We start from the raw sequence: 24,283 nt of genomic DNA, 5'->3' as shown, positions 1-24,283 counted from the left end.
TATATGCAATACCACTAACAGTATTCCTGCCAAGATTCCAAGGGCTGTTGATTTCGCCTTGTAGAACTTTTTCATTTTCTTCTACTTAATATGGTAGGTGTCACACCCATTTTACAAAGTTTTTTCCAAAGTTATATTTTGCGTCAATAAACCAATCCAGTTACCATGTTTCATCCCTTTTTTCGTATTTGGTATAGAATTATGGCATTTTTTTCATGTTTCGTAATTTTCGATATCGATAAAGTGGGCGTGGTTATGGTCGGATTTCGGTCATTTTTTATACCAAGATAAAGTGAGCTCAGATAAGTACCTGGGTTAAGTTTAGTAAAGATATATCGATTTTTGCTCAAGTTATTGTGTTAACGGCCGAGCGAAAGGACAGACGGTGGACTGTGTATAAAAACTGGGCATGGCTTCCACCCATTCCGCCCATTTTCACAGAGAACAGTTACCGTCATAGGATCTATGCCCCTACCAAATTTGAGAAGGATTGGTAAATTTTTGTTCGACTTATGGCATTAAAAGTATTCTAGACAAACTAAATGAAAATGGGCGGAGCCACGCCCATTTTGAAATTTTCTTTTATTTTGGTATTTTGTTGCATCATATCATTACTGGAGTTGAATTTTGACTTAATTTACTTATATACAGTAAAGATATAAAATTTTTTGTTAAAATTTGAATTAAAAAGAATTTTTTTTTTAAAAGTGGGCGTGTTCTTCATCCAATTTTGCTAATTTTTTTTTAGCACATATACAGTAATAGTAGTAACGTTCCTGCCAAATTTCATCATGATATCTTCAACGACTGCCAAATTACAGCTTGCAAAACTTTTAAATTACTTTCCTGTAAAAGTGGGCGGTGCCACGCCCATTGTCCAAAATCTTACTAATTTTCTATTCTGCGTCATAACGTCAACCCATCTACCAAGTTTAATCGCTTTAACCGCCTTTGGCAATGAATTATCGCATTTTTTCGGTTTTTCGAAATTTTCGATATCGAAAAAGTGGGCGTGGTTATAGTCCGATATCGTTCATTTTAAATATCGATCTGAGATGAGTGCCCAGGAATCTACATACCAAATTTCATTAAGATACCTCAAAATTTACTCAAGTTATCGTGTTAACGGACGGACGGACGAACGGACATGGCTCAATCAAATTTTTTTTCGATACTGATGATTTTGATATATGGAAGTCTATATCTATCTCGATTCCTTTATACCTGTACAACCAACCGTTATCCAATCAAAGTTAATATACGTCAAACGCTCTAGCATGGACAGGCGTAGTTTACCTGAACAAACTAGTAAGTAAGCAAATATTCCGAAAGTCAGCAGAATGAGCTGCGCAAAGTTGTATATTAAATCTAAATAAATAAAAATAAAAAATTAACTTTATCAAGTGTATGTCTATTTATTGTGCGTGTCTGAAAAATTTGATAATACGATTCTTGTTCGAATCTATTAGAATACTTAGTCATAGTATCTGTATCTGTATAACTTCCAAAGTATAGCTAGGTACCATTTTTGTCACACAATAATAGAAAATAAAAAAAAAGTTAACAAGAGATGGTTTTACTTATAAATTTTTTTAAAAGAAAAAAAACACCATTCTAGTTTTTATATTAAATCGACCTTTATAAACAAATTTTTTTTTTAAATCGCTTGGTCTTTGAAGTGTTTTCCCAGTTTGAAAAAAAAATGTAGAAAAAAATTAAAAAACATTTTTTTTCAGTGTAATATAGGATCTTTACAGTATATGTTTTCAAAGGTGATTTTAATACCTTTCTAACGGTATAAAAATTTTTGAAATCGGTTGATTAGTTTACGCGTGATATCAAAATATCAGAGAGTAACCAAGAGATGCATTTACTTAAAAAAATTAAAAAAAAAAAAACAAACTTTAGTTTTCAGATATGTTATATATATTAAATAGACCTTTCTAAAATAAAATTTTATTTTTCAAAATCGCTTGATCTTTGAAGTGTTTTTTCAGTTTTAAATTTTATTTAAAAAAAATTTTTTTTTTCAGTGTACTAAAAATTTTTACAGTGCATTTTTTTGAAAGCTTATTTCAATACCTTTCTAATAGTATGAATATCTTTGAAATCGGTAAAGCCATTCCGTAGTAATCACACTTTAAAAGTACCTATTATCGTCATTTTTCTAATATTTTCGTTTATTTCGATACCTTGCCACGCCCACAATTTTTCGAAAATGCAATTTCTAAAAATGAGGTTGTGTTTGGGTGGGTAAGATGTTACCCCATGCAAAATTTCATCAAATTCTGAGGGGATCTGAAATTCATCATATATAAAAAGTGGGCGTGGTTATCATCCGATTTGGCTCATTTTCAATACCAATCTATTCTGGGTCCAGGTAAGCCCGTACACTGAACTTGGTGAAGATATCGCAATATTTACTCAAGTTATCGTGCCAACGGACGGACGGTCGGACGGACGGACATGGCTCAATCAAATTTTTTTTCGATACTGATGATTTTTATATATGGAAGTCTATATCTATCTCGATACCTTTATACCTGTACAACCAACCGTTATCCAATCAAAGTTAATATACTCTGTGTGCAAAGCACGCTGAGTATAAAAACAGTAAAAAGATGGAGCAGAAGTCGAAGAAAAAGAACACTTTTATACCAATATCGATGATCATGCCGATCAAGTTAGAGGGTATCGATGTTAATTTGTGAGTGATCACACCTATTGGATGAGGCACACCACTGCTACAACAGCAACCACAAGACACGCCCGTACCTAAGTTTAAACACATTGCACCATAAATATTTGTTTTTTCTGAAATAGGTAAGTCCCTGTTATTACCAGCAACTGCTACTTTGAACTGAGCGAGCACTTGCAAAGTAAAGTCTGCGCTCAACGAACAAATGTTACGCTTTACATATCTCTCCGCATGCCTGTCCTGATGTTTGACACAGAATCAGAGACGGCTTTAAGGAGATGAAATTATTCTTGGAGTACGCGAAAGAATGGAACACTCTTGGTGCGCCTAATTGGCACCCGTTATAGCGGAACCAGGAAAGCAGGGATAATTTGTTACGCAACGGCCAAATCGCGTCGGAGGTGAAGCTGAATTAAAAGAATGATTCGTAAATTTTAATAAGAGTAAACTTTTATTTATTTATTCCTATTTACTGGTACATTTTATGTAGGAAACTACATGATTGCTTTGGTTGTTTTAAGAACTGTAAAATCAGCTCTATATAGATGGTATTGACTTAGTTTTATTATTTTTTGTTTTTAAAACATTATGCTTTGGTGACCATTTAACAGTGCTACATACTGCGTGCATTAGTGGTGCTAGAAGTTTGCATTTCGGAAACACAAATCATTACATAAAATATATACATATAGTAACGCGATATAAAATATAGATGTGTTAAATGAAGATGATTCCACATTCAACAGCCTACGTATTGCCACAAGGACTTAATAAGTATTTCATTATTTTCAACAATGCACTTTGGTTCATTCATTTGGTTATTAAAGTTGTTTGCTTTTCGGTTTTTTTTTTGTTATTTACCATCCCAACCAAGGTGGATGATTTATTTGATTAGGTGGCACAAAAGTTAAATTTACTGGTACATTAATGATAGCATGCGGACGCCTCAGACGCAACAACGTCGAACGTATCACAATACCATTTTTACCAAGCAAAAATCCGGCAGGTATATGCGCTTCTCTACTGGTGTTATCGTGTATCATTTCAATATAATATTCAAACTCTCTTGATTCATTGTTGAATTCAGTGATGATAGCAGCTTTAGCGCCAGCAAGTTCGACGTTAATTGTTTTCGAAAGAAATGAGCATTGGCTGTAAGAGAAGAAAATCATTTACTGTAAACTTCATTAAATATGGACATTCAACTAAACATTTGTCGTAAGGTATCTTCTATTATTGCTCCGGTTTTGTTAGATACTTTGTACCAACCATAGCATTGAGTCAAATGTTAAGTTGCGCCAGCCCGACCATCTCGGGAACGATTTATATAGCCACATTAAACCTCAGGCCATCCCTCCCTCCCCACCCCTAAGTTCAATGAGGAGCCAGAGCCTCGTCTGCTAGTGAAATAGGGATCGCCGCGGATAGGTGAGGTTGACAATTGGGTTTGGAGAAGCTATATATTGCGTTGGCAAAGCTAAATAAAAAAAAATAAAAAAATATAAGGCGCGATAACCTCCGAAGAGATCTAAGGCCGAGCTTCTCTTCCAATTTGCGTCGTGCTCCTCTTGATTTTCCCTACAAATTGGCCGGAAGGGGACCTACATGTTTTATGCCGACTCCCAACGGCATCTGCAAGGCAGATGAGTTTTCACTGAGAGCTTTTCATGGCAGAAATACACTCGGAGCGCATGCCAAACACTGCCGAGGGGCGACGCCGCTTAGAAAATTTTTCGTCTAATTGAAAAACCTTATTTCTAAAATTTTGATGTTGCTTTGCCCGGGGTGCGAACCCGGGGAATACGGTGTGGTAGGCGGAGCACGCTACCATCACACCACGGTGGGCGACAGGCATACCTACCTTGGCTATATTCTGACCCCCTAAACAGTTGGGGGATTATCTTGATTGTTCTGTGCTGCCATTGAGATACTATGCAGACCATCTCGAAAGCAATTTGAAATGACCATGTTAAACCTGGAAACTTCCGTGTGGATCATGGGGTCGTCAGAGCCTCTCCCGCAAAATATATTTTTGATACCGATATTTGTAAAAGGGTTCACCTCGTTCACCTCTATGTGGAAAAAGGTAGAAAATCACCAGATTGGTTGCTAGACAAAATGCTATAGGTTATATGAAGCACAAACGCAATGCTAGCTGATAATGTTTATGTTTATCAAGTTTATTGATCTTCCTAAAGAGATTAAAGAATTTAGTGAACTGTTATTTCCAGTAAGTGAGGTTGACACTAGCGTCACAGAAACCATAAATTGCACTGGACAGCCTCTTGAATTCATATCCTGCTTTAAAAAAATGCAGTTTAGATATGCACTGGCCATATACGGCTCACTTGCATGTAGACTCCATTTTGTTATCTGTGATATCTTGTCATCAGCATACCACTTAACAAAATTATAAAATAGCCGTCCATAAAGCAACATTTTAATCCATATTTATAACTTTGCCTTCAGCTATGCAATGTTGATATTGCTTTAAATGTATCAATTGCTTACCCTCTTTCAATTAACGCTACATTGCCCTCAAGTTCTCGTTGATTCTCTATTTTTGTACAAGCATCCGTTGGCTTCGTTAATACTAGGGCTATTCCCATCAATCGACGTGAGAGAAACGATACACCAAAATCCTTTGCCGGTCTCAGGCGATATGTATACTCTAGCACGGGTGGATCTATTATCTCAAAAAAGACATCACCACCTATTATGTCTTGTGTAGTCACAATATCGTGTAGTGGTGAATGACGTACTCCTTTATAACACAGAAAATCAATTTACAATCCATTAAGTATACAATTGATAAACCAGCATTGACCAACCTGATAATGGGGCTATTAGAAGCAATAGCAAATTCAGTGCTATAGCAATTTGATTTATACATGTCAAGCAGCACATTTCTTTTATAATATATTTATGTGAATGATAACATTTTAACACCGGTACAGGTGTCGCATTTTAAATATTTACACATACGTGTTTATTGTCAAAAATTCTTGATTCCCCTCAATTTGTAAAACAGTTGCATTCGTACGTCAAAGTCAGATGACCGCTAGGCACAGGGCGAAGAAAGTGAAAATTTAAATCAGTAATTTTTCATTCAGACGTTTCCGCTTATGGACTGCTAAATACACCTCTGAAATCATTGTAAATTTTACCAAGTAGCGCAACTAACAGCTGATCGGTGAAAATTCGCACATTCACACGCACAGTTCTCGACTCAGTTTCAAAAAAAATTTTAGATTATTTAACTCAAATTTTAAAGTGAGATAATCATTACGAATTTATGTATATACAATATGTAAGGCGTTTTTGTTGTTATTAAAACAATAGTTTTATTTATATTAAAGCTTTTATCATTTTTTTTTAACTTTGAAAAAACTCCGAACACCATTTGTTATGGAATCGCATTTACTATGGAAGCAGTAAGGAAGGCGGTCGGCATGATGTGTTGGTGCACAGTGGCTAGTCATTGTCGGCTGGGGCGGGTCCTTGCCAACCTTACTGTTCCTGCGCCATAAACAGAAAAAAGTTCCTATCATGCCTATCAAAAAACTCAGCTGTCAAATTCAAAAAAAAACCAACAGAAGCGCAGAGACCGACCCAAAACGCTCATAAATTCAAACTAAAACGACATCCGGTCGAACCGGATGCCACGGACAGACCGTTAGACATTCAAAAATTTTAAATTCAAAAAGAAATAACCACAAAAAAAATACCGAACCGGACATGACCGGTTACTAATCGCTGAAAATCAAAATTTAAAAAAAACGCTGAAAAATTAAAGGAAAACAAAAGGCCGAATATACATATGGGCGCCGCGGGTGGTGTTGCGACGCCCGGTGCATTATCCCACCCTCAAAAACCATGGCCACCGTCGCACCTAAAATTCCGGTGGCCCCTTACCTGTTCACCCTACGTGCCTTCTAAATGAATGGTGACGCCAGCATTCCCATATTGTTAACAGATTTATTCAATATTCATTATTACTAACATAGCTTTCATTTTCTGTTCTTACTGCAAGGTTTTTGAATATGTTTAAGCTTATAAATAATTTTATAAAAAAAAATATAGCAATCGAAAATGCGAGCCTAATTAAAGAAGAACTCTATTCCTGTTTGTAAGTTTTTAGAAAAATTTATTGTGAGCCGCGTTTTGCGACGGTCCATTGTAAGTAATGATAATTAATTTGTTTTATAATCTACTATACTATATGTTTAATAAAAAAATCTTTTTTTTTTGTAGAAATTTGGTTAAATGCCCTTTTCTCTTTTTTTTTTTTTTTTTACAAACCTATCTTAGGGCTGTACAGTTTGTATACAACTTCTGATAATTGGGGCCCCCTTACAAAATTAATAGGTTGTTGTATTAGATTTACTTTGAGTTTAACAGAACATCGATTTGGTATTACACATAGTATAATGACACTAATATGTACTATGCACTAGGAAATTTATTATAAACGCAACTAGGACTAAACTTGGGGTAAATCCTACCCCTCAAAAAAATATTGTTTCACAAGTTCAAGTAAAACGTATGCTTTTAAATTCATGGAAAAATTACGGGAGTCATACACCTGTTCAGGTAGAACGTGAACTTTTAAATTTATTGTGAACTCAACGAAATTCTTTTACAGGTTCAGGTAAAGCATGAACCTTTTAAACTTATAGTACAATTAATGAGATCGTTTTACTTGTTCAAGTGAAACGTAATCTGTTTTACATGTAACAGTCAGGGTTGGTATTGTTTCGGGCTTAGTTCAACTCAGTCAACAAAAAATGTATACAAAAGAAGTTTTTGTTTTGATAATGCAAGCTAATCCGCATTACTTGTTATTTGCGTCTCTTAATATAGATTTAATGCATTTTAGCTGATAATGCAACTGTACTTGAATTACCAATAAAACTTTTTTCCTTGCCGAAACAATATCAACACTTTTGCTCATTCCAAAATGGTATTCGCAACGATTGCCTCAATTAAAAAAAAATGTAATGGTAAAATTCTACCGTAACGCAAAGCAAATTTGTATGCAACAATTTTGAACGTACAACAAGAATTGCTTTTTTTTCTAAACTTTTCATTTCCTTTGGGTATTGTTCATATTGCATTCGTATTCACATTCGCTTTAATTCTACACTAGGGTGATAGCCTTAAACTTGAGTATGTTGGTATATTGACATTATATAATGTTGCGGAGTCAAAAATATAATTTTAAAAGACAAGGTTAAGGCTACAAATACATAATTTTAGTTCAGTATTGGAACGAACTCACCGCTTAACCGCTGATGTTCGTTATCGCAATTGGATTGGCCGCAGGCCTATATTCGCTGCCCTGTGATTGTCATTGTAGCTGGTTTATTGTAGCCCACCTGGTCGTAGCAGATAAGGGTTGCGCTAGTATTGTTATAGCCGGTATGAACGCAGCTAATAAGGATGCGCTAGTAGTATTGGGGTCGGTGGTACCGCCTGGTGGTTGTTGCGCTCGTGGTTCGAGGTGATCGAGTGAACCTGGTGACAATAAAAACTTCGTGTTAACTTTTACGACCTGGATGACTTGGTGCTAATTGGGTGTTCGTTGTATTACGCTGCAGCGTACTGCTGGCCCTGGAGGCGGAGGTGTTGGTTTAAAAGTCTTCTAGTAATTCGCTTGACCCTGTACTACTAAAAGGTTGTTATTTGGATTCGGACTTGTCGATGCTGTCGTATCAGCAAGATTCGTTAAATGTTCCTTAAATGTCCTTTTTGGTCAGCAGGAAATTGCAAAAAAACGGAAGATTCCAAACTGTTCGATACTGGGTAAAAGCTTCGCCACAATTAAAGGGCGTAAAATTATTCACAACACTTATTTTACCAATGTGCTGACCGGGTAGTTGGTCGATAAGAATGTGGGACTCAGTTAAACGGCAAGCAGTGTGCGACTAATAGGTTTCCCACTGCCGTCGGCTTTAAATATCGCCTCTTTTCTTTATTTGTTTCGGTTAATGTAGCTTTTCTAATATTTCTTCGTTTGCGTTGTCGTGAAGCAAAAAGGAAATATGGATGTCTTCTATATTTCTAGCTTCACAAAAACTTTTCCACCTTTCTCGTTTTTAAGCTCGGAAACGCATGCAATTTTTTCGCTAGTGATGGCCGGTCTGTCTTTTTCTTGTTGTTCGATATCTTTTTATCGCAACTTTCGCCACATCGCTAGATGTGTTCGCGTGAACACGCTCCCAAGTGGATCGTAGCCCTAGACCGTAGCAGCAGACCGTAACACATTCCTTCATAATATGACATTCGACTGCCTAGTCCACTGCCTTCCACTCTATTCGCAACATAACCTCTATTTAAACCGGAGTCATTGGTGCCGTATGTCGTATCGCTGTATCCGTATCCCTAACGTAATCAGCTGTTTATCGTTACGACGGTAAACCAAAACCCAATTGGTTGGCTACGATACGGTTACGACCTTAGCGGCACCAATAATCGATTGCGTTGATTCTCATAAGGTTGGTCGAATCAGCTGTTAAAAGGCTACCGATACGGTTACCGATTGTTATGGTCCACTTGGGAGATTCAACCTTAGACCGTACCAGTTGGCTAGTGTTAGGGAAAAGATAGGATTCACCCTCACTCATGTCTGCCAGGGTGGTTAAAACAAAATTTTGTTAGTTTCGTGCGGGTGGCATCGCCAAAAATTCCCATGACATTGACGAATTTTCAATAACACTTGGCGCAATGGTGTAGGTGGCTCATCTCATCAGCTGATTTGATTCGTTTCGTTGTACTGACTTAGAGATTGTGAAAACGAGATGGAAAGCGCAAAGTGTAAACAACACATTGGCAATTATTTAACGCGTGGTGATCAATTGTTAGCTAATTAGGCGCACAAATTTCCCACAACACACAAAAGTTGAGAAATTTTACGCTTTCTGTACATTCCTTTCGCCTAACATCAACGCGAAGATTTTGACAGCCTGGGAAAAAAAAAGTATGTGTTGCGGTAGAGATGGGCCAACCATATGGTCGAACCATAAAATAATGGCAGTCACAGTTAGATAAAGCGGAGCCTTTCCATAGCGCAGCCGCAATAAGAAGTGGAAATTTTTTTTCCTCTTTATCGGCTCGGTAGGCCATTTTGAATGATTATAAAGTTAATGGCAAGCGTCGGTGATGGTTGAAAAAAAAGAAAACTTTTCAAAGAAGAAGTGAAGTATCAAAAACGAAATTTATGCCAATTTTGGTCATCGTCAAGTGATTGGAAGGAAACTAAATTTCTCGTAGAAAGGTTATTTCAATCGTTGTAATCAGGTAATAATTTTGGCTTAGAACGAAGATTGTAATTTGGCAGGGCACACGCCACATCGCAAAAACTGAGGTAATAATTATGTTTCTATTTCATAAAAGGCGTCACCAAATGCTACGTGGCTGGCGAAAGTAAACCGATTCAATATTAGAGGACCTGCTGTACCTTATACACCTACGACTGAACCATTTGCACGCGACGAGTTTCTGGTGAAGTGGAACCTGTGCAAAATATACCACTGCCTTTAATTGATACACCTGAGGAGGAGCTATTATTAAGGATTTTCATGAGCTTCAACGATTGAAGCATTGTGGTCGCGAGTGGTTGCAAGCAACACGCTGACACTATAAAGCGGTATTCCTAGACCGCATACTTCACCACCAAAGAAATAATTGCTAATAATCCAAAATAAATTGTGCAAATCATTTGTTCATTAAGGTGTAATTTTATTTTGGAAATTTAACAGTGCTCGCTAGTTATATGATTGCTTTTTAAATGAATGTTTCGAGATGTGTATTCAACACAAAATTCTGGGTGTTTAGCATATTAACTGCATGGGAAAACTCCATTCATAGTGTAACCAAAATGGCTCCGAGGAACTGATTACATAAAGATATAACTAATCACAAAACAAAGAGATACTGTCGAAGGCGTGGGGGGATATTAAACATAATTGAGGAAAATTAATGGTGAAGCTGAGAAGCGCCAAACACTAAATCGTAACGTGGCCAAGACACCTTATATTCGACGCTGAGTTTGCCACCACCACCAATAACGTCAACGCGCCAAGGCCGCGCGCCATAACCACCAACCGTACCAACCAAGCGCGCCAATACCGCACGCCACTTCTATCAACTCCGCGCGCCATAACCACCAACCGTACCAACCAAGCGCGCCAATACCGCACGCCACCGCTATCAACACCGCACGCCATAACCACCAACAGTACCGACCCAGTGCGCCAATACCGCGCGCCACAACCACCAACAGCGTTAACACCGCGCGCCAAGGCCGCGCGCTATAACCACCAACAGCGACGACTTCATCAGCAAAAACAACATCACCAGTAACCACGCCGGCAGAAGCCCACGGTACGGACTCTTGCCGGCTATGTAAGTACCAGCCACCGGGTGAGTCGCCGCCAAGTAGTTAGTAGCATATATATGTCTAGCAAATTAAAATGAGCCGAAAAAGGAAGTCAGGAATAGACCACTATGATATATGAGTGGATTTAAGCATTTAAATAAATTTGTTCCTTTTTGTGTGAATTTTAATACTTTAGGCGAGATTTCCGTAAAATTTTTTTTCCCAAGCATTCGATTTTCGGTAATGGCTTGGACATGGTTTGAGGATTTTCCTTTTCTGGAGTTTAATGAAGTTTTTTTTTTGAACACTGTCGAACTTCCAACGAAAATAAATTAGGGGAGATAATCGGAAGCTTTGGTATTAGTTTTCAATGCTATTTTCGTACCCACGGCTGTAAACAATTCAACTTTCTTTCTATTCAATTTAATGAATTTATGACAAATTTTTGAAATAACACCATTTAAAATATACATCCATTTAAAATATACATAAATGTATGTATATGCAAATTCGTAGAAAGAGAAGTACATCAAATTATATGAACTGCATTTAATCTTTTTGCATAAGAATTTATTCTTCATACACTACGTATGTATATGACGCCTAGGGCGTGTTCATTTGAATATACTTAAATTATAAGAAAGCGCGCTTTTGAAAGGCGAACACTATTGCCGTTGACGGCCAATAAGTATTGAACTTTTTCCGCTATCTAGTTATGAAAATATAAGCGTAAATATTTACGGTATACCGAATTTGAAAATCTCGGATTATCAAATTTTAAACCAAAGTAAATATACTTAAGGAATGGATGTCAAACGCTGAAGCATGATAATTATATTAGTACGTAAATATACATGAACTTTAAACGTAACTTAGTAATAAAAGGAGTAGCTTAATGCTGTAAAAGGCGTACGGAACGTTGATGAGCTTAAATTCTATAGCACTTGCGTTATACGCATATAGACCGATATGCATACATACATGAAATTACGCACCTATAAAACTGCCTTTGTTCACATGCATTCATCCATAAAAACCGTATTATACAATTCAAAGACAGGATATTTCCGCGTAATTCTTCAACTAAAAATATTGCTTTAGCTGTTATGTTACAACATTCAAAACTGATTATGGAAGATTAATTTGTACATTTTTTTTTTGTTATCGATAGCTTTTAGTTTTTTTTGGGAATATATATTATTACCTAACGTTTTAAGTGGATCCAAGTTAGGTTTAAATTTAATTAAAAGAAAGGAATACAAATAGTTAAGAGAAAAAAAAAAACTGAATTATGATGAAAGATCATAAGTTAACTTGAAAACATTATTAGAAAGAAATATGCGATAAAAAAATGATAAAAATAAAATAATAAATAAAAATAAAAACAAAAACAAAAATAAAACAAAACAAAAGAGAGGTTTTTCAAAGAAAAGGTTTAAAAATATTAATAAAAATAGAAATACTTCACCTTAAAATTGAAATCAGAAATTTTCTAGCTTCAGCCCAGTTAGGTACAGCTCACACATACAATTTCAAAAAGGATGCACATATTTTTCGCTTTTAATCCTTATTACATATAGCTATTATTTGATAGGGTAAGATATTTGGTTTCATTTATATCGGCATATATACAAATTTTATTATCTATTTTTGGCTGAGGGGAAAAATGTAAATGCAAGCGTTGGAGGAGAAGCAAAGAAGAAGAGAAAAACAAAATTTTTAACTTTTACCGATTGTCGTTTTGAATGACTAATTCGCAAGGTCACGAATAGCTTGTTTTGAGACTTCGACAATTTTTTTTGAGACAACTTTGGTTTATAAAAGCTGAAACCGTAACAGGAAAAAATTTTATAATTAAAAATTATAAATTAGCACACGTTTTTCTCTTTTTGTTTTATAATTAAACTTTCATTTATAACTAGATACACTTTATATGGCTACGTCAAAACTTACACTAAATAATAAAAAAAAACAATTTGTTTATAAAGTTAGTTAGTCTTAGTATATATATATTGCCTAAGTCTTCATTGAAATGAATTATAAATAAATAAGTAATTAAAATGGGAATGCTGGCGTCGCCATTTATTTAAAAGGCACTTAGGGAAACAGGTAAGGGGCCACCGAAATATAGGTGCGTCGGTGGTCATGGTTTTTGAGGGTGGGTATATTCACCCGGCGTCGCAACAACACCCGCGGCGCCCCCAAGTTATATTCGGCCTTTTTTTTTCCTTTAATTTTTCAGCGTTTTTTTTTATTTTGATTTTCAGCGATTAGTAACCGGTCATGTCCGGTTCGGTATTTTTTTTGCGGTGATTTCTTTTTGAATGTCTAACGGTCTGTCCGTGGCATCCGGTTCGACCGGATGTCGTTTTAGTTTGAATTTATGAGCGTTTTGAGTCGGTCTCTGCGCTTCTGTCGGTTTTTTTTTTTTTGAATTTGACAGCTGCTCGTTTTGATAGGCATGATAGGAGCTTTTTTCTGTTTATGGCGCAGGAACAGTAAGGTTGGCAAGGACCCGCCCCAGCCGACAATTACTAGCCACTGTGCACCAACACATCATGCCGACCGCCTCCCTTACTGCTTCCACTGTAAATGCGATTCCATAACACGATAAAGCACCAATGTCTCCAGCTTAAGCTGCCAAACTATATGGTAAACAATGTCTGAAATTTCTGCGCATAAAATTAGTACTACTGAATTTCGATACGCATTATACTCAGATGTAACTGAAATATGTGTCTATGTTTCACCTCAGCACTAATTCTATGTATAACCTCTAAAAATTGTGTGTATCCACTATTCATCGCCACCGATTCAGCTATATGTTCCCTGCAAAAGTTATTGGATTACGTATTCCATTTTCTTCATGTGGGAGTACTCTAACAATACTCCTTTGCAATGCGTTTGCGGTCCACAATCAGCCGATCATTGCTCGTTTTTTAACGACCGTGATCACGACACCATGACGATCGAACAGAGTTGCCAAAAGTAAAATATTGCATATAAATAACTGATAATAAAATTTTACTATGGCTACTCTGATAAAATGCAACCGCACACTGTTTTTATGTATACATACTATAATATAGAGAAATATTAGTTTCTTGATTCACGCAAATGCTAAATTACGTAAGAATATTCGTAGTATAAAATATAAAAGTTGTATTGCCCCTCTTTATTTACTTTCATTTTAAATTAAATTCACTCCGATAATTCTTTCCGACACAATTCCTCTTTAGTACTTTGGCATATGATCCTCTGTGGATGCTCCATGGAGTACTACAGTGAAAGTACCTTGGAAAGTACTCTCGCGTATGTACTCTATGGAATACTCACAAACAAAGCGAGAGTGAGATCACCTACTCCTCTCCCAGGACATCCCAATGTTAATTGGAGCACTTTTTTTGTATGAATACAGATTAGTTTTGGAATACTCCTATACTCCCAAGGGAGTATTCCTTACCTTATTTATGGAGTACTCGCGTTTTTTGAAGGGTAGTTGTTTAATCACTGCGAGGATAAAGGGCCAATTAAACTTCCTTAACCCTAACGCCATAATCGTAACCATATCCATAGCCATCTCAATTGTGATCGATTAATGGTGCCATAACCTGAAACATCTGACATTTTCATAAAAACGAGGAAAACCCAAAAAATTACAAACATATTCAACAAACAATAAGTCTCTTAGTCAAAACATATCCAAAACAATAAATAAAATATACAAAAAGTTAATAAATTCACCAACTGAAATATTTTTAGGTTATGGATGTGGCGAAAAACCAAAAACCAATTGGTTGGCTATGGCAAAGAGGATAAATATAATAAAAGACGTCACTCGTTACTTTGCATAATGTTTTAGGTTAGGTCAAAGAGGATAAATAAATAAGAGCCACCAGTCTGCTACGAGTGGCGAGTAACTCGCTGGACATCAAAAAAATTGATGTCCAATGTTTTCTGTGAGGGACATTTTTAATTGTCTCGCATTTATCAATGCCGCGTAGGCACCTTATGCAAATGTTATTTTTGGAAAAAGAATTAATTAATTAATTAAATACATTGGAAAATAAACACAAATACCCCACGAAATGTATAGAAAACATTTATGCACATCTCGCCCAAAAAAAAACCTGGGAGTACCCTAACGAATAACATTACGCAAAGTAACGAGTGACGTCTCTTATTATAATTCATCCTCTTTGGTTAGGGTAATCGCAGATCTTTTTTTGGGCGAGATGTGCATAAATGTCTTTATACCTTTTCGTGGGGTATTTGTGTTTATTTTTCCGAATGTATTTAATTAATTAATTCATTTTCTTTCCAAAAATCAAATTTGCATAAGGTACATACACGACATGGATAAATGCGAGACAATTGAAAATGTCCCTCATGGAAAAGAGTAGGCATCAATTTTTTTAATTTCCAGCGAGTTACTCGCCACTCGTAGCATACTGGTGGTTCTTATTATATTTATCCTCTTTGGCTATGGTATGCTTGTGGGTTACATTGATTTCCATAAAGTTGGTTGGATCAGCTGTTTTATATGGATATGGATACATCAACGTTTCCAGGGCTATAACACTGCCTTCAATCACAAATCACACAAGAGAAGATTGCACATTGCGCATGTAAACATTAGATCAGCTGTATTTTATGGGCAATTTTTACGTAATTTTCCTTTAGCTCTTGTTTTTTCTCTCTTTTTTTCATTCGCTCAAGCAGTCAAGTGTGACATAGATGCGCAGAACGAAGTAATTTTGAACTCGTGAATGCGCAATCTGGGTAAGTGATTTGTGGTCTTCAATGGCAAACCGATAATACTTCGATAACAATCCGCTAACTCGTCGATTATAAATGGATAACACGACGCTGATTCGTCAATAACGATTCGGTAGCACTTCGATAGTTTTGTTTGTTATGGATAGCATACCCTTCAAAAAACGCGAGTACTCCCTAAATAATGTAAGGGATACTCCTTTGGGAGTATGGAAGTATTCCAAAACTAATCTGTATTCATACAAAAAATGTGCTCCAATTAATACTGCTTTCACACAGACGGCTTATTGAATAATAAAGGCAGTTTTCTACATTAAGACGCCTATTGAGCTCAATCTTCCCTACAAAATTCGAATCTATTATTATTTCATTAGTGGCTAATCGAATGCCTAATGAAGTCAAAAGCACAATGCAAGTCTGTTGGAAGCTTTCCGCTTCCGTTTCCGCTTCTTAGTTTTTGGTGTGTTCAGTGCTTAAAAATGTCATTTGTCAAAGCAAATGTCATTGCTGCATGGCGGAACGATACAAGGTGGCCGCATCGAACAGCTGATTATAACCTTTTTTATTTGATTTGATACATCAACTACCGGCGCAGTACGATTTTGACATTTGTCCATCGAATTTACAAGTACATGGAATTTTTTTTGTTTGTAGGTATGTCACCATGCTCCCACCTTGTATCGTTCCGCCATGATTGTCTGGCCCCTATTATGAGCATTATTCGATCTTCGATCTTCGCTGGCTATCGAACATCGAAAATTGAATTTGAAATTGGTATAATGACAACTCATCTCTGTCGAAATTTTCGTTGTGTATCTAATTTTCAAGCGAATAGAAATTTGTTGTCGATGCTGTATCGAATAGAAAAAGAATTGTTTAAAATGTAAGTTTTTTGTATTTATGTTCTACTTTTTTACTACCTACTAGTAATTTTAAACTATTTGAATTAATTTTATATACGTCCAAGGTCGTGAGTACGAAACAACAGCTTGAAAGACTGGGTTCAATAATGAAACAAAATTCCCATATAGCAAAGGAACTTGCACATTATAGAAATGCAACTTTGCTTGATGCAGCTCAGCCTCCTTGTAATTCAATTTTATCCATCTTTCACAAATAAAATTTTCCAAGACATTCAACACCTCTGATAGTACCACAGACACATTCGGCTGGGCAAGTCCGAGTGCATTTTCGTTTCCAATGCTCAGTTGGTGGGATCCCTGAGCACAAAATCGGAGAACTGTTGCCAAAATTAAAAAATATTAGGAATAGACTTGGCTCTTGTGCATTGCTACAGCAGTTCATCTGTACTGGACAACAAGTCCATGAACGCTTCTTTTGACAGTCTGAAATTTTGAATACATCTATAAAAAAAAACTTATAATTTCAACAATTTAACAACTTATTTAAAAAGCTACACTTACGTGGTTGAATTCATTTCCAAAGGATTTGAAGCATCTCACCCGTCTTCTACTTCTGGCTAGCTCCAGTAAACTTTCCTCTTCATCTGACGAATCATCAAACCACAATTTCGTTGTAGTCATACTTTTATTTTTAATATTTGCATTTAATAACTAGTTCTGCTTTTGCTTATTTATTCTATTTTATTTGACAGAGTATTGGAAATGTGCTATTGTGAACTTTTGAATTTATCGAAATTCACAATAATGCTTGCCTTCATCGAACGCGCGTCGTAATACCGAATGAAAATTCGTTCGATCAGCTCTTTCGACCACAGTCGAAGATCGAATTTGTCTCATAATAGGGGCCTCTGTCTCATCCTTCGCACTAATCGAGCAGTTACTTCTGCGTGAAAGCAAAAAATTTACGATTTCATTAGCAGGTGAAATGAGATCATTAAGTTTCTGTGTGAAAACAGTATAACATTGCGATGTCCTAGGAGAGGAGTAGGTGATCCACCTCTCGCTTTGTTTGTGAGTATTCCATAGAGTAGATATGTGAGAGTATTTTCCAAAGTACTTTCACTCTAGTACTCCATGGAGCACCCACAGAGTATCATATGCCAAAGTACTAAAGAGGAATTGTGTCGGAAAGAATTATCGGAGTGAATTTAATTTAAAATGAAGGTAAATGAAGAGGGGCAATACAACTTTTATATTTTTTACTACGAATATTCTTATGTTATTTCGTATTTGCGTGAATAAAGTAATATTTCTCTATACTATAGTATGTATACATAAAACCAGTGCGCGGTTGCATTTTATCAGAGTTGCCATAGCAAAATTTTATTATCAGTTATTTGTATGCAATATTTTACTTTTGGCAACCCTGTTCGATCGTCATCGTGTCGTGATCACGGTCGTTAATAAACGAGCAATGATCGGCTGATGGTGGTCCGCAAACGCATTGCAAAGGAGTATTGTTAGAGTACTCCAACATGAAGAAAATGGAACACGTAATCCAACAATTTTTGCAGGGTATATATAACAAATCGATAACTCGGCTCAACCTTACCAAACACGCTGATCACAAAAATAACGGACCGATTACTTATCTTTACTTTAAGAGAAAGAAAAGAAAGCTTTTATTTTTTTTTTTAGAAAACTGTAACTTTTGTTATGGTATCGCATTTACAACGGAGCAGTAAGGAAGGCGGTCGGCATGATGTGTTGGTGCACAGTGGCTAGTCATTGTCGGCTGGGGCGGGTCCTTGCCAACCTTACTGTTCCTGCGCCATAAGCAGAAAAAAGTTCCTATCATGCCTATCAAAACGAGCAGCTGTCAAATTCAAAAAACCTGGCAGAAGCGCAGAGACCGACTCAAAACGCTTATCAATACAAAATAAAACAACATCCGGCTGAACCGGATGTCACGGACAGACCGTTAACATTCCAAAATTTTAAATTCAAATTCAAAAAAAACTGACGCAAAAAAAATACTACCGAACCGGACATGGCCGGTTACTAACGCTGAAAATCAAATTAAAAAAAAAACCGCTGAAAAACCAACCAATAACAAAAAAGCTGAAAAAATTAAAAATAAAAAAGAAAAGGGCCGAATATACATAGGGGGCGCCGCGGGTGTTGTTGCGACGCCCGGTGCTTAGTCCCACCCTCAAAATCCATGGCCACCGACGCACCTAAAATTTCGGTGGCCCCTTACCTGTCTTACCTTATGCCTTCTAAATGATTGGCGACGCCAGCATTCCCATTTCAATTACAAATTTATTTATAATTCATTTTCATTACGGCTTATTATTTAGGATTATGATTAAATTTATGTAAGTTTACAGCTAGGTACATTAAAGTGAGCGAAATGACGCCGTACAAAAAGGAGGTTCACTAGGAGTGATTAGTAAGAAAAAAAGTATGTACATATATTCATTCCTTTTGACATAAACTTGATTTAGATCCAGGTCATATTTACTTTGGTACTGAATTAAAAAAAAGTAGACCATCACAATTGGAGGGTAGGCAGGGGTATACATGGAAGCTTCCTTATACCTGCTCACTTTGTTGTGGGCATATGCCGAATAGCATTGTTTTAAATGAATATGCCTAGTTATACGTAAAGACAGACCTATTTGTTCTTACAAATCTCTCGTTTTAAACCACGAACTTTCTTCAAAATACCCTGAAACATATGCAGGTTAGAATTGACCAATAAACGTTTAGCGTTTGACGCAATACTTCAAAGTCTGTACTTAAAATTTACATTTTTGTTTAGGTGTACTGTGTAAATTAGGCTTTTATTTAACGATTAAAATACATAAAAAATAAATAAATACTAGGCGCGCTGTACCATCGGGGGGGATACAGACCGACTTCCCTAAATTAATTATCTAAAACATGTTTACTTGCGAAGTTGAAAAGTAAAGAAAACTCCAATATACATATGTATGTATGAATATACTAATTTTCAATAAGAACAAATAAAAATAATCTGACACCTTTTAAATATTATATTTAACTTTTACATTTCAAGTATGGGTATATAACATACAAATTGGCATGTCTAGTCCTTTAAGGCTAAATATACATACATAGTCAAGGTATTTATCATCATGCATATGCATCTGATATCGAATCTTTAATCGTATTTATTTTGACTGTAAATTTAATAATCCGAAATTTCCAAATTGGGTATGCCTTCTTGGTTGTCTTTCGTTAATGCAAACCTTACCTAATCTTAGTCAGAAAATTCTATACGAAATTGGCATAGCCAGGACATATGCGAAATTTTATTTAGGGTTAACACAAAGCATAGCATTAGTTTTGCGTATTTAACGCAAAGGTACAATAGTGGTGGAATTCAAACGTAATACAACGGCTGGCATTCTCCAGCTGACTAAACTTAGGCAAGTATTTCACAAGGGGGGGTTGCATACATATGTGCAACCTAAGTGGTCATATGCTTATATATACATATACCCCTACTCACTACGCACCTTGGTATATTTTCTAGGTGGCTGCACTCGACGCGCACTCTAATTGGGTATATGTCTATATATGCATATAACTATACCCAATTTAGGTAGCTAATCATACGTGTAAATGGGTGGCGATTAGATGTAAATAGTGTTAGTGTCGTATATCATGTTTCGTGTGCCCACCCTTATGTACGTGTACCTAGGAGTGTATGTAAGCTCCACTCAAGGGGCTTTGGAACGGACTCACCCCTTTATGTGGTTATTGCGGTAGTTGTTCTGGTTGAGGTGGCCGGCTCTGGGTGTGCCCGGCTTATTTCGTTGGGCCTATAGGTAGCGGCCTCTGCTGCTGCGGTTGGACTTGCTGTTGTTGATGTTGCTGATACTGCCGATTCAATTCATTGGCTGTTGTTGTTGAATCTTACCATTTGTTATTTGTGCCAATACGTTCATGTTGCCAAAGACCGTTTTACGTATTCAATACAAAATCGATTTTATAAAGTTGCAATTAATTTAAAAAAATTTCCCCGGTTTGTTGTTGTTGCCGTTTCAACGGGCACATGAGCATATAAAGTGTTGGTTGTAATTCTACTGCATCCACATTCATGTACACATAACCGCTTGCAAATGTGTGAACAAATTTTTCAATTGTAGTGAGACTCCTCGCTGTTTTTAATGCGTTCAGCAAAATTCGTATATTTTATACTTAGTAAGATATGATTGATTGAACATAAAATGGAAGTTCTGCTTTTTATAGTTGATAGTAAAGAAATGTATTATAAAACTATTGCCAAATGTTGTCCTTTTTGATCACTTTTATTTTCCTGCAGATTGATTGATAACGTTGCCGATATCTTTCTGTAACTTCGGTAATATTTTTTTACTTTTTCTGCAAAGATATAGCAAATATCACTTTTCTGGTGTGTATCGGGCGGAAACTCATGCTAGAAGAGAAAAATTTTTCTTCGTCATGGCCGGTCTGTCTGTTCCCTTCCTTTCGATATTTTTCTTTCTATCGCCACTTTCACCACATCGCTAGGTGTGTTCGCGTGAACACGCTCCCAAGGGGATCATGGCCGTAGACCGCAGCAGCAGACCGTAACAAACCTGCTTCGCTTAGAAGGCCCGACGATGAAGCGAACAGGAACCCGGATCCTCTGTGGGAAGCTACTGCCAGGGATCTCCGACGACAAGCAACGTGGGGCACGACTCACCCCTGAGATAAGAGTCTCAAAGTCCTACTACGAAGCTAGCCGGGCAACATAGGTCTATCAAAAAAAAATTAAGTCAAGTTGGGAGTAATTTCTGTTTCCTAGTTATACGGGCTTTGCGGCAATTAGACATTTGTTATGGAGAACTCGTCAAAACTCCAAAAGATGATTCCTAGAGGTTATCGCTCCCATTGGAATGCAAGACAAAAAAAAGGTGTAGACATTTTGATCTGGAGAACTCGTCCAAACTCCGAAAGGCTAGTCCGACCTAAGCGTGGACTGCCAGGGTGTTCACGGTCCTCGGTGAGTACGCGTGTGAACAACCTATGAGGTCACTGCTCGGGGAGAATACTGGGCGAGATGTCCCCGACCGCCAAAACGCCCAGACAAAAAAGGTCCAATTGGTGGGTATAGAAAAAAAATCAAATTGTAAATTGGTAAAAGAAACGCCCTTGTTGGTTCATTGCGGACGAATATCCGACGCGTGAAAGCGACCTATCAATTTCCCGTTTAGGTCCTCGAGATCATACAATGCGTTGCCTATTTTTCGAAGCACGCGACACTTCAGGTATTTGGGTAGGAATTTGGCATTAATGCCCTGTTTAAAATTACTTAAGGCAAAGTTTCTCCGAAAAACTTCCTGACCTTCCTTATAGTTGACGTGTCTAGAGCGCTTGTTATAGGTGGTTACTCCCCTATCTTTGGCCTGATCTAAATTTCTGCGGATCTGCTCACGAATATTAGTCAACTTGTCAGCTCGGCTTACTACCGTAACCTGGTCTTCTCGAAGGCTGCCGAGTTTCCCTAAAATGTTGTACGTTGAGGCATGTTGGACCATGTTTTGGCCATATAATGCAAAGTACGGAGAACACTGAATCGCTGTATGAAAATCACTTCTCAAAACTGATAAAATTTCGGGTATATGCTTATCCCAATTAGTGTGGTCAGGTTTATCCTTCAGGAAAATCCTAATCTTAGAAACAATTTCTCTATTGACGCGTTCGGATGCGTTCGCTTGGGGAGAATATAGCCCCGTCTTCACGTGCGTCACCCCGTAGTTTGCAAAAAATTGGTTCATTTCCTTCGAGATGAACTGTTTACCATTGTCACTGTGAATAAACTCAGGGACCCCTACAGCCGGAAAAATTTCTGAAGCGAAGTAATTTATAACGTTTACAGTGGTGGCTCTCTGCATGGGCTTTAGCCAAACGTATTTTGAAAAATGGTCTAGTACTATGAAAAGAAATTGATTTCGCCGCTTAGATCTCGGATACGGCCCTAGAAAGTCGCAATACAACCGCTGAAATGGCCTTTCGGACTCAAAGGTACTCCCTATAGGTGGTCTCGACTGCTGATTGGTGGGTTTTACCGTTTTGCAGGTGTCACAACGCTGGACGTAGTCCCTGACGTCCTTAGTCTGCTGCGGCCAGAAGTACTTCTGCCTAACACGTTCTAAGGTTTTCAGCCATCCGCCATGGTAACTCCGGTTAGCGTCATGTGCTAATCTCACTGCTTCCTCAGTCAACCCTTTTGGCAACCATAAACGCCACAGCGAGTCTTCTTCCCCTTCCATCCCCTTACGAAACTTAACTCTTTTGAAAATTACACCGTCCACCACTCGTAAATCCGGAAGTGATTCCTCGTTTTCGGTGACGGTCCGAATTAAGTCTAAATACTCCTTGCTGGCGAATTCGGGAGAGACTAAGTCTATTTCTCCGGGTGTGGTAGTGAAAGTTAACTCGTCAACGTCAAAACGCGACAGCGCGTCTGGTACTACATTCAGGGTGCCCTTACGATGTTCCATTCTAAAATCGTATCTTTGCAGTAAGAGTGACCATCTCGCCAACCTCCCGCTCAAGTCTTTTTGTGTCATCAACCACTTGAGACTGGAGTGGTCCGTAACAATCCGAAAAGGTAATCCTTCGACATAGGGTCGGAAACGCTTCACGCTAATTATGGCTGCAAGACATTCCAGCTCGGTTACTGTGTAATTGCGTTGAGCATTATTCAGCTTTTTCGACACGAATGCGATTGGATGCTCAGCGCCATCATCATCGACCTGAAACAATACTCCGCCAACACCTATTTTGGAAGCGTCACATTGTATCACGAATTCCCTTGAAAAGTCTGGTTGGGCCAAGACAGGCGCCGAACTCAAGGCTACTTTTAGTTTTTCGAATGCCTCTATAGCTTCAGGAGTAAGCTTGAACGGGCCTGCTGACTTGCGGAGACAGTCGGTCAAGGGACCTGCCAAGTCAGCAAAATTGGTAATAAATGCTCGGTACCAATTCGCCATGCCCACAAACCTACGCACTTGCCGAGGGGATTTAGGGATCGGGAAGTTTTGTATTGCTTCTACTTTTCCCGGATCCACTTTCAGCCACCCGCTGCCTATCAAATACCCTAAGTAGCGTATTTCCTTCTGACAAAATTTACTTTTTTCCACATTTATTGTCAGACCTGCATCTCTCAAACAGTTCGCCACTTCCGCTAGCAATTTTAGATGATCCTCAAAATTAGTGCTACATACCATCAGATCGTCCAGGTAGACAAAGACGTTCTCTCGCAGACGCGAAGGGATCGCCTTGTCCATCAGCCTACTCATAGTCTGCGGTCCATTGCACAGACCAAATGGCATCACCTTGAAGTGGTACAGAGGCCTCCCCGGAACTGCGAATGCTGTTTTTTCCTTCGAGGACTCTGTCAATTTGATCTGGAAGAACGCGTCTTTCAGATCAATGCCACTAATAAAATGCGTATCTTTCAGTCTGCTCAATAAGCCGTTGATATGAGGCAGGGGGTACGAATCCTTCTTAGTCACCGCGTTGACC

At 37.6% G+C, this 24,283-nt stretch overlaps 1 protein-coding gene across 1 annotated transcript; it reads right to left on the bottom strand.

Annotated features, from left to right (window-relative positions):
- Positions 1-3,126: 3,126 nt before the first annotated feature.
- On the bottom strand, positions 3,127-5,750 carry LOC137246417 (PRADC1-like protein). Its single transcript, XM_067777511.1, has 3 exons — positions 5,530-5,750; positions 5,210-5,462; positions 3,127-3,850 (listed from the first exon to the last, which is right to left on the bottom strand). Exons 1-3 carry the CDS (start codon positions 5,603-5,605, stop codon positions 3,556-3,558), a joined length of 624 nt encoding a protein of 207 aa, XP_067633612.1. The 5' UTR covers positions 5,606-5,750; the 3' UTR covers positions 3,127-3,555.
- Positions 5,751-24,283: the final 18,533 nt, after the last annotated feature.

Source organism: Eurosta solidaginis, chromosome 3, assembly GCF_040869045.1.
Source record: "Eurosta solidaginis isolate ZX-2024a chromosome 3, ASM4086904v1, whole genome shotgun sequence".
Lineage (NCBI taxonomy): Eukaryota > Metazoa > Arthropoda > Insecta > Diptera > Tephritidae > Eurosta > Eurosta solidaginis.
This window is presented reverse-complemented; position numbering and strand designations above follow the sequence as displayed.